Raw genomic sequence first — 11,598 nt, 5'->3', positions numbered from 1 at the left:
ATTGACGGAGGTGGGAATCCCTATCACATTTCCCACCAACTTTTCAAAGGTTGGCGGGAAAGAAAAAGGCCTAGATTTGGATTGGATTGTATTCCTGCCTACCATCAAGGAATGGTGGAGATCTTGACATACAACCGGCCGCACGTGGATGGATTTTGAATTAGTTGGACTGGGCTTTTCAATATTTTGATTTTTCTCAGCACATGCTCGGCCCATTGACAGCCTTATATCTTATTAATAAGTTGCAAATTTGTAATTATGTTAGAGAGAATCGGTCCCATTTGCCGTAACAGCATTCGGAAGAGTTTATAGCTTGTATCATTGGGGCCCATAGTTCCCTAATCCAGACCCTTTGTCAGATAGGCCCAACTACAAATATCGCTCACTCTATTCCTTCAACCAGCTATTTGCAGGTGTCCAATCAACGGATTAGGATTGTCCCATCAACGAGTTTTTGGTGCCACTGCACATTCCATCAATGGACAGGTTCAAACATCAGCCCACTAACAAAAAAAAAAAAAAAACTGGAGGATCATATAATTTCTATGAAGAGTTCCAAACCTTCTGGTACACTTACAAATCTAAAATGGTTGTGGAAAATGGACATCTGGGTGGGATCTAAATGTAGGGGACACCACCGGCTTATTTAGCATTGGTAGGTGCAGCCCTGCCAGCCCAGAGTCCGACATGGGATGGGCTAGGCTGGGCCTAGGTTCAGGTCTCTATCCCAACAACTAAGACTTCAACTGATTTGGCCTGGCCAAGGCCATTGGCTATCCTAGCAACAATGGCTTTTTACTTCTCCCAAGTGGTTGGTGCGGATGTGCCCGTCAAAATGACTGGACCCATCGTGCTGCCATTGGGGCACTCTTAATCTCAATGCTTCTTCTGCCTGAGACGGAGGTTGGACCTTTTGTGTCCCCATGAGCGAAGAAGACTGCAAAAAAGAAAGGGTCTGATCGAAGGTGCTATTTGCCAACCTGCTCAGGCTAGAAAGTCAGGAGGGGGATCAGCCTACCATCGTTGGTTCTGAAATTGCAGCCCTGCTCCATGCCATCATGGTCATAAAGCTCCATCTGGGGCTCAGCCCATCCACTGTTGGTCCTTAATTGTCATAGAGCAACATCTTGAGCCAAAATGGAAAATGGTGTCGGACCAAAACCCCAGCAGTACCCATCAATATTGGAAATTGAGGGCTCAGCCCCACCCTCTGGAAACTCGACCAAAAACATTCAAACCCATCGAACGGTTGCATGGCATTACCAAGCTAGCACCAATAGAAAGAAAACCCGTGATGGCCAGTACGAAATTGAACTGAACATCAAATATCCAGATAAAAAATGTATCAAATCAATCCTTTTTTTACTTGTGCCTACAACTTCGCATATGGTTTTCAAAATGGATCTAAATAGGAAATGATACTCTTGAATTATATAATCTTGATAAAAACATGCAATCAATCGATCAACCAAATATTTATTGAATTTGGAAAGGAGTTTTAAGAGAGAAGGGTTTGCTACCAAAATATCCAATCCTGTGACCATTACTGCATGCAGAGGGCAATGTATACAGGGGATGGGCGGGCATCACCAAAACAAACTCCACTAAGAATAAACCATAGCAAACCGTAAAAGCCTGCTTCACTTACAGAGTCATCAACTACTATATAATTTAATTTGGATAGATTTGTCATAACCTCACATCTTAATAATGTTTGAAGCAAGATGCTGACACTCCCATGTATCATGTATATTGGAAAAGAAGAACAACCATCTGAGACAAACGCCCAAGTAGTTAATCTTGAGGTCTGCATCATGCAAGAGAGGTACCGGCATCTGCTCACCAACCCCACTGCTTTTGTTTTACCTGGTGTTACACAGGCTGGTTGACTGCTCTCTCTCTCTCTCTCTCTCTCTCTCTCTCTGATGGGAAAACGGCACTGCACTGCCCCAGCATCCATGGCTTGAGAACGGAAAGGTATGTTCTAATCCTTTCCAAAGTCGGCATTGTAATGAGCAGTTGATTCGAGTTTCTTGGCTTCGTTCAGTTTCCGCACAGCCTGAAACATGGTACACATGGGCAAACAGATATTAGATAAAGGCAGACACCGATGGGGAATAATATCCTTGTATTTTTTATTTTTCTTTCCTTTTTTTCCTTGAAAAATTATGGGTGTGTTTGGTTGCACCAAAATATCATGAAATTTGGGGCAGCAACTCAAACGCGCCCTAAAGGACAAGAAAAGGCTGCAATGTCGATGGGCCAGGACTGGAGTGGGTCGGCTCAAGCATGACACGATCCAGTACATGTTACTAAAAAAAGTTTTCTGGGCACATGCTCAACCAAATTAGTTTTTTTTTTTTTTTTTATGAAAGATAAACCTGATTAAAGTTTTTCAACCATGCAATCTCCACATGTTAATGATATGCAATAAATGCATGTATACATGTGCATGTACGTATGTTGGGTAGCTGGGGAATAACAAGTTCATAGGATGTGTAGCAGAAATGAGGATGTTGAGATGGCAAGATGATTAAGGAAAAATCAAAAGTGAATGCATTCGAGGAATTTAAGAGTAGCACCAATAGGTAATAAGATAAGGGAAAGTAGACTTAGATCTAGATGGTTTGGTCATGTGCAACGGAGACAAAAAAAAAAAAAAAGAACTGCACCACTTGAGTTGGTGCAAGGCTCTTAAAAGGCAAAGGGAAGGACCACCTTGATGTATGTGTTCTACATCCACGACATTCATCCGTTTTGCCAGATCATTTTAGAGCATGAGCCCAAAAATGAAGCAGATCCAGATCTCAGGTGGGCCACGCTATAGGAAAGAGTGGTAAATGAACGCCCCACCATTTAAAACTTCCTAGGGCCCACCATAATGTTTATTTGCCATCCAACCAGTAGATAAGGTCACATAAACCTGGATAAAGGGAAAAACAAATATCAGCTTGGTCCAAAACTTTTGTAGCCCTCAAGAAGTTTTTAATGGTCAATCACCACTGTTTCCTATGGCATGGTTCACTAGAGATTTGGATCTGCTTCATTTTTGGGCTCATGCCCTAAAATCATCTGGCAAAATGGATGGAGCGCATGGATGTAGAATACGCACATCAGGAGGGGAGTTTTAAAATCCTTCGACATAGCCATCTTATCTCAGGCCTTTATCTCAGTGCACGTCATGGCCGTTAAACTTTTTCTTAAATGTTTAATCACAGGTCAAGATATATAGGAGTTCAGACCACCCCATCAAGGAGAGGCCTGGGTTGACCCCATCTATGGTAGGTCCCATCAGATAAACAATGAAAAGAATCGCCATACCAGGGCCCACACTCATACAGGCTCAGGGCTCAGGGATACCATGCATATCCCAGGGCCAAGGATGACAAAATTCCCCACATCACGAACAGTTCAATGCAAGATTACGTCTTGTAGAAATGAAATGTAGGATTGACCCTTCACGTAAAGTAACTATGGACAAATCTAAGGAATCCAGCTAACCAAAGAGAACTAATATCCTGCTTGACAAAATGCTACTGCCACCTTCCATCCCAAATGAAATCCCAGTCATCCACATGATGTGCAAATGATTCTCCATCTACCACTGATATGAAAAGAAAAACTTACCTTCATGAAGTCTTCATGGATGACATAGTCTCGTTCAGCACGGATAGCTGACATCCCAGCTTCCGTGCAGACATTGCGAAGATCAGCTCCATTGAACCCCTGTTAATTTTAGGAAGAAACTTATCAGGTCAGGACGTGATAAAGATGTTCCATTTCCATCAACAAGCTTCTTCAGCTAACGAGGGCAAGACTGACCTCAGCAAGTTTTACAACAGCTTCATAGTCGATATCGCCATGTTTGGCAATACCGGCAGCATGAATCTTAAGAATCTCCATTCGCGACTGCTCATTGGGCAATGGAATCTCTATCTTCCTATCCAATCGCCCTGGACGGAGCAGTGCTGGGTCCAGAACATCGGGTCGGTTTGTCGCCATAATCATTTTAACCTTGCACACACATCACAAAAATCAGATTGCATGAATGCATAGATGACCATAGACAAGAAAGAAAAAAAGAAATAGTAACCATCAGTTAGCTTAAGAATGGTTATATGAATTTCGAATTGGTGTGGACCAATGTGATTTTCGCTTAGGGCCTGTTTGGACTTTGGATGGTGGGAAAAGAAAAAGACATAAAACCAAACAAAACTATAACGATGATCCAATGATGATTTCCAAAGAGGTATGAGCATGAATTCCCATGGATTCCAGTTTTGGGTTTTGTTTGGATAACAAGTGGAAATCCAAATAAAGTTCTCACAAAAGTCACCTTATATTTCATGCATGAGAATTTGACTATGTTGTTTGGGTAATGATAGCATTTCAAAATCCAATGTTTCTTTTGCTATCCTAGTGAAACATCCATCATGGGCAAAGTCATCCATTTTCTTTACTTTTCTTTTCTCACCATCCAAACAGGCCCTTAGGGTATGTTTGGTTGCACCAAATATCATGAAATTTCATGATTAACCAGTCTAATTCGGTGCAAATTTTCATGATATTTCATGGAATTTGGTGCAACAATGTACTTCTTTCAATGGTTGTTTTAGCTTCAAAAGATTTTGGCAGAATACTTCCTCTTTTCATGGATGGATTTTAATCTGAATGAAGAGGATTCACAAAAGACTGTTTCCTAAACAATTCACACTGGAGACAGCAAGTCTCCTACGATGTGAGGGAGGACCAAGTAGGATTGAGATTCTTTGTCCTATGTGTGTATAGAGGTAGATGGCAAATCATCTGCTTATCCAGCAGATAGTTATTTAGGGGTTGAGGAACAATGTTTTGCTTATGTTTCTCAGCCTCCTGGCGGGTTTGTGCTTCCTGGAGACCTAATCTTCTCTATTTGCAAATGTGCTCTTGTGTAAACTTCTATGATAATCACAGCAGATTATTGTAGAGGAAAATCTGCAATAGAGAATTTTGCTTTCCTGAATATAAGGCAGACGGATTTGGTCCAGATATGACTGAATCAAAGAAGGAGAAGAATCTTGGAACAATGGGGCTAGTACCAAGAGACTATGCCATGACTGGATTGACAATTTGACATATCTTTAGCCACTTCAAAAATGGCCCTAATGGGCATACCTTTCCGAGCTGATCAAAGCCATCCAGCTGATTAAGCAATTCCATTAGTGTCCTCTGGATCTCACGGTCTGCACTTGTTCCCTCACTGAAACGGCGTCCACCAATGGCATCAATTTCATCCATGAAAATTATGCAAGGCTGGACAAACAGAACAAAAACATCAGAAAGAGTTGTTGCTGAGAACCCCATAAGTTTGTAAGAATCATGCCAAAAAAAAAAAAAATTGCCGTTTTGGATGCATTGGTAAATAACCCAAATATTCAGACAAGAAGAGAAGAAGCTATACTGGAAACAAACATCACAAGTCAAATATCTTACAGAAGTGCAACAGAAGAAAAGGCATTAGAAAGAGTTGTATTTTTTTTTAAGATGAAACTTTATTAGGCCAAGGCCAAAAGAATAACAAAACAACAAGCAAGAAACAAAACAAAAAAGAAAGAAACTGAAAAAAGAGTTGTATTTTTTTTTAAAGATGAAACTTTATTAGGCCGAGGCCAAAAGAATAACAAAACAACAAGCAAGAAACAAAACAAAAAAGAAAGAAACTGAAAAAATAGAAAAAGGCTGATACCTAAACAAAACCTACAGCAGACCTAGAACTGAAACTAATACATACAACAACAGCCAGCCCCATGACTTGGAGAGACTCGAAAACACCAAATCAAGGACCCCAATCCCGGAAAAGGAGGATAAACCTATTAAGAACTCCTGCGATTGTGGTGCTTTTACTGTGGAAGCATCAATTATTCCCTTCTCCCCAAATTGCCCACAAGATAACAAGTAGAGCCATCCTACATCTCTTCCTACCAATTCTTCCCATTTCCTCATGCCACAAGGAAAGGAGATCCTCAATCGAAGAAGGCATAACCCAACGGGCATTTGCTAATGACAAGGTACCTGCCCAAACATCCGATGAGAAGGAGCAGTGAATGAACAAATGATCCACCAATTCAGCGTCCTGCTTGCACAGAAGATACATATTGGGAAGAACCATTCCCCTCTTGCGCATATTATCGATTGTCACCGAGAAGCTGATAAATTTGTAAGATTCATGCATAAAAGAAACATGTTGTTTTGGATGCATTGGTAAATAACCCAAATATTCGTACAAGGAGAGAATAAGCTATACTGGAAACAACATCACAAGTCAAACATCCAAAAGAAGTGCAACACTACAACAGCACCAACTGTAATCAACAGCATCACATGACATTCTCTGTTTTCTTTTAAAAATGCTTCGCACATCTTTGATGAATGAGACACTGAAATAGGTCTTCAAGGATAGCAAGAATGCTATTGGACAGATTGACAGAGTTATCACAAAATGAGAAGCAAAACCAGGAATTTAGCACTTACTTGGTGATCGCGTGCATATCCAAACATTTCCCGGATCAATCGAGCACTCTCACCAATGTATTTATCAATTATCGCACTCGACACAACCTACAAGCAGATCAAGTTGTGCATATCTTTCAAACTTTGAAAAGTGTAAGCAAAATGGGAAAATCTTTTTGTGCCAAGCGGACAAAGCCTAACCTTGAGAAAATTAGCATCGATATTGCTAGCAATGGCTCTGGCTAATAGTGTTTTGCCTGTTCCAGGAGGACCATAAAGGAGAACACCCTGAAAAAAATAGCAGTGGTTAGGATCGATTATCCAAATGCTTTCTGTGGTCTAAGACTCTAAACGAATACATATAATTTCATCTCAATTTAAATTGGTGAACCTCTGATTTAGTTAGGCAGTGCAACCTAAGAACTAACAGACCATATCTATAGAGAAAATCACCATCAAAAGGTTACCTTCGGCGGTTTGATCCCTACTCTAATGAAGAGTTCAGGATTCATGAGAGGCAACTCGATAGATTCCCTGAGTTCCCGGATTTGATCAGACAAGCCACCCACAGCAGAGTAGCTAACATTGCCAGGATCTTCATGAAGCATGTTGTACACAACCGGATCAACCTGGAATTAAAACATACAGATCATCATCAAGTTCAAATGAATCTCTTCTTAATTTTTTGAGGAAGGTAGACTGAATTGCAGTTGAAAGGCTCTCCAAACAAGGAACCACTGTATATAATGTGTGTGAGGTACCTCGCGTGGAAGAGCTCGCATGATTGTCAGGGTTGTCATGTCAAGAACAACTCTGGTTCCTGCTGTCAATTTCTCCTTATCTACTTTACTACGGCAGCCAACAACATATCTGGGGCCACTACTAGCTTTGACTATCACTGCAATATTACAGAAGTAATCAGACTCATAGCCTCCCATACTCAAGAGCATCGCAATCGAGGAGAGAAAGGAAAGTACTGAGACAAACCTGACCAGGAACATGAGTAGTGTTCTATCGAATATATGAGAAAGTCATGTGCCAAGAAACTGAAGAATGATTATTGCAAGTAAAACACGGATCATCTGCTAGGGGTGGCAATGGGCTGCCCCAGCCTTGCAGTGCCAGGGCTTAGGCCCCTAAACTTGGCCCGAGGCCCTGGCTTGGGCTTAGCCCGGGCCTCAAAATCCAGGCCCGGTGTTCAGTTCAGGCTGGGGCCAATGATGAATGGGCTGGCCCGATCCAATAATCAAGTGGGCAACTGTTGCACAAAAGGATGGATCATTTGAAGACACTTGTTAGGGGCCCATTCAACATTCATGTGTAATTTGTTTATATGATGGGACTTGTAGTGGATGGAGAGCACATGCGACCAAAAAAAAAAAAAAATCTTACATTTAGACTATTTCAAACCTTTGATCGTGTCACTCATTTCCTTACGAGGCCAGCACAGGCCCAGTGTAACCCCATAGAGACAGGACCAAGGGCTTACAGCACTAGGGCTGGGCCAAAGCTTACAGCACTAGGGTCAGGCTGGGGTTGGGCCTGGCCCATTATCACCCATATTGTCAGCCCGACCTATTCAAACCCAACATGCACCATTATTATTGTATGCTAGCTTTTAAACACTTTGTAACATGGTATAATTTATAACCAAATTAAATGACAGAAAAACAGCTCCATCTTGACAATTAATCATCAGTTTTTTACATACACAGTTGAGATCAAATGAATTTCAAGGATGTGAGTCAGAAATATTTGGAAGAGTACTTACATCGCTCATTGTCGAGAGGACGAAGAACTTCTCCAATGATCTGCCCGACGCTCTGAAGAGACTTCAAATCATCTTCAGTTTTAGCAAACTCTTTTTTTGCACCACGCAGATTATCCCTCACTGCATTTTTCAATTTTCAAAAAACTTTAGGTGCTTAGGAATAACTAGTAAAATCTGGATAAACACAAATGTTAACAAGAATGTGTTTGCACATCACATCCTAACCTTGGTATAAAAGAACTAACATCTCAAAACACATCATCATGGACAATCACAGCCATTATAAATGGGACCCTTTTTTATGAATTGGAAATTTATTAAAGAGAGGAAAAAAACACAAACAGGGACAACTACACAGACCTGCAGATACAAAAGCAAGATAAAAACAAAACAGCTACTAAAACAAAGGCTACCACGGAGGCCCAAAAGACAGAAACAAAACAGAAGCAACACAGTTATCTCATAACAGATATCCAAAGACGAGCTGAGAGCCCCCATCTTAGTCAGGTGATTGGCCTCCTCATTCACCTCCCTAGGATCAAGTGTAAAAGACACCGGGCAATTTCCATGAATATCAATCCCCTCTTCTGGGTCATCTGCCAAATGCCACCGACACACATGCACACCCTTTAGCCCAAATGATAGCATTTCTTGAGTATCCTTCAATAATCACTGGGGATGGGGAAAATTTTTAAGCCCATAATCCTGAGAGCAATGGCCTCCACCACATTTGGGTCCTTGATGCCAATAGAACCAAAAAATCCACACAACATGCCCCCACTGTGGCTCTCACTAAAACCCCACACCCACAACACAGGGATCCCCAAACAAACAACTGTCAAAAAATATTTTTTGCATGTGTTTTGAGAGGGTCCAACAACCCGCACCCTTTAGCTCCTTCCAGCCACTGAACAAAACATCCCGCCAAATTGTGACCTCATTTTCAGATTATATCCTCGACAACCCAAACATCAAGAAGAAAATAGAAAAAATGATTCACAACACAATTCAACACCTTGACCTCTTAGAAGGGAATAATTTTTCATCTAAGGATCCCTTCCACTTTTTATGTATGACGATGGACAACTACTCATCTAGAGCTATATTTTCATCTATTTGTCAACACAAAATTCAATAATTTTAGAGAATTTTTTATGTTTTGTTTTAGCTGCAGGATGAGGGATATAGTCATCAATTTTCCATTTCAGAACTTTGGTCAGATTGAGACTTTTGAATTAGATTAAACTGGGTTTATATTCCTTCCTATTGTTTTTTTTTAATAAGATGAGAAAACGTAGTTAAGAAAATTCTGGATATGTTCCTAACCTACTCGTAGTTACTTGAATATTGAATCATTGAACCTGACTACCAGTGGCCACCCAACAAGTGGACCCTTTTCCAAATCAATGGCTGAAGTATCACCCATCCTCAAGGATATAGGCTCAAAGGCCACCCACCAAGTGGAATACCAAGTGGGCTCTTTGCCAAATCAACAGCATAAGTATTGTCCGGCCTCAAGGATACAGGGTCAAAGGCAATGGGGATAAAACATAGTCCTCTCAGGAACTGCAGCACGCATATGTTACCCTCTGGGCCAAACTCCCTGCTGAACCGCAGCACAACAGACAATGTATTCCGCCTCCATGGATAAAAGGCATTCGACGTTTGCTTTTTACTCCACCAGGTGATAGCACCCCTGCCAAGCAAAAAGACAAACCCTGAGTTGGATTTGCCTCTTGGGATAATCACCCCAAGCAGCATTAGAAGATTTTGGTCGATTCCTCTATTGCATAACATCATGCACATTGCAAACTCTTAGGTCAATTACTCTATAACACAACATCATGCACATTTTTCAGATTGTACCCGTGTGTGTGTGTGTGTGTGTGATCCTAACATTTCAAATTTTTTTTTCGCCTATAAATAGACGGTTAAGAAGAGAAACACTGCAATGTCCCTCTTACAACTGAAAGATGCCCAAGATCAGCGGCTAGAATCATCCATATGGGAGATTTTTGGGGCATGGTCCATCCACTGCAGGGGCCCAAAAGACAAATGATCTGGACCACTCAACCTTGGGCCTCACTTCTACAAACTGAAAACCACATGCATACCATCTCCCAGACCACGGATCTGCAAACAACCCCAATTTACTATCAGAACCCTAGTCTTCAAAGAAAAACCCAAATTTTTATAACCAATCAAACCCACTACAAGACCATAATCCCGCTTTGCCCCATCACAATCTCAATCATCCAAAGACGCTAAAACAAATCAAATCTAACCCAAGTCTAATGACATTACTTTCAAAACCCCAATCCACAAAAGTAAAAATCTTCAAAGAAATCAAGAAAGCAATCAGCCACATGGAAACATGGAAACCCTAATATACTCATTTTTCTCATTTATAAAAGAGGGATTTTGAATTCCACCCCCTTCAAACAGCTACTTCCATCTCAAAATGGCAGCTTGTTCGTAGCAGCAATTTGCGAAAGCACTCAAAGGAAACAATGATATTTTTTAACGTATTCGGCAATGTTGGGGTGGAATTATCAACATTAGGGGTTTCAAATACCAGAAAAAACAACGAATTAGGGTTTTTTATGGAGAGACCTGCTCGGACTCTGGAATCAAGCTCCTTGTGCTGGAGGAGCTTTTTCCGGTACTCGCTGACGACGTTGCGGCGACGCACTGCCTCTTCTCCATCGTTCATCTTCGGATCGACAGTTGATAATTAATCAGATTTTTTTTAATTTTTTGGGAGACAGAGAGGTTGCTTTGGAGAAGGGTAATGAAAGAAGAAAAGCAGGACTGTTGGAATATTTATAGAGGGGATGAGATACAGTAGAGCTGGAAGAACTGTGATATGGTAGAGCCATCTCTCCACAGGATAAATGATCAGAAGATGTGCAAATCAGGTCCGTTGTTATTAGGTCCCTATCATGGATGGCTTAGATTTCAAAAATATTTCCTATAAATAATTCTATTCATCGGATATATAGTCATTAAAGCGACGGTGGATATATTCAGTTGGATGAACTGTATACTAAGTAATGGATAGGATTGTCTTATAGGTTTTGTTTTAAAAACGTAAGCCATCCGTCCTGGTGCCAGTATATGGGTGGACCCGATTAATACATCACCCTGCCACGTGTCCCGTGGAGTGATAGTAGGCCAGTGGACCAGAAGCTAGAACTCATGTATGGGCTTGGGCTTGAAATCTAACCAGGCTGGTGGGCCAGGATAGAGATGAATGGCCCGGCCCGATTGCTATATTGGTCTGGTCCAATCATCAAGTGGGCCACCATGTAGAAAAAAGAATGAACAGTTTGGATTAA

The 11,598-nt window shown here is 41.2% G+C and overlaps 1 protein-coding gene across 1 annotated transcript; it reads right to left on the bottom strand.

Annotated features, from left to right (window-relative positions):
• Nucleotides 1-1,586: 1,586 nt before the first annotated feature.
• On the bottom strand, nucleotides 1,587-11,062 carry LOC131237909 (26S proteasome regulatory subunit 10B homolog A). Its single transcript, XM_058235964.1, has 10 exons — nucleotides 10,874-11,062; nucleotides 8,261-8,380; nucleotides 7,251-7,387; nucleotides 6,957-7,118; nucleotides 6,691-6,777; nucleotides 6,511-6,597; nucleotides 5,155-5,292; nucleotides 3,823-4,014; nucleotides 3,628-3,726; nucleotides 1,587-2,059 (listed from the first exon to the last, which is right to left on the bottom strand). Exons 1-10 carry the CDS (start codon nucleotides 10,971-10,973, stop codon nucleotides 1,985-1,987), a joined length of 1,197 nt encoding a protein of 398 aa, XP_058091947.1. The 5' UTR covers nucleotides 10,974-11,062; the 3' UTR covers nucleotides 1,587-1,984.
• Nucleotides 11,063-11,598: the final 536 nt, after the last annotated feature.

This window comes from Magnolia sinica, chromosome 2 (assembly GCF_029962835.1).
Source record: "Magnolia sinica isolate HGM2019 chromosome 2, MsV1, whole genome shotgun sequence".
Classification (NCBI taxonomy): Eukaryota; Viridiplantae; Streptophyta; class Magnoliopsida; order Magnoliales; family Magnoliaceae; genus Magnolia; species Magnolia sinica.
This window is presented reverse-complemented; position numbering and strand designations above follow the sequence as displayed.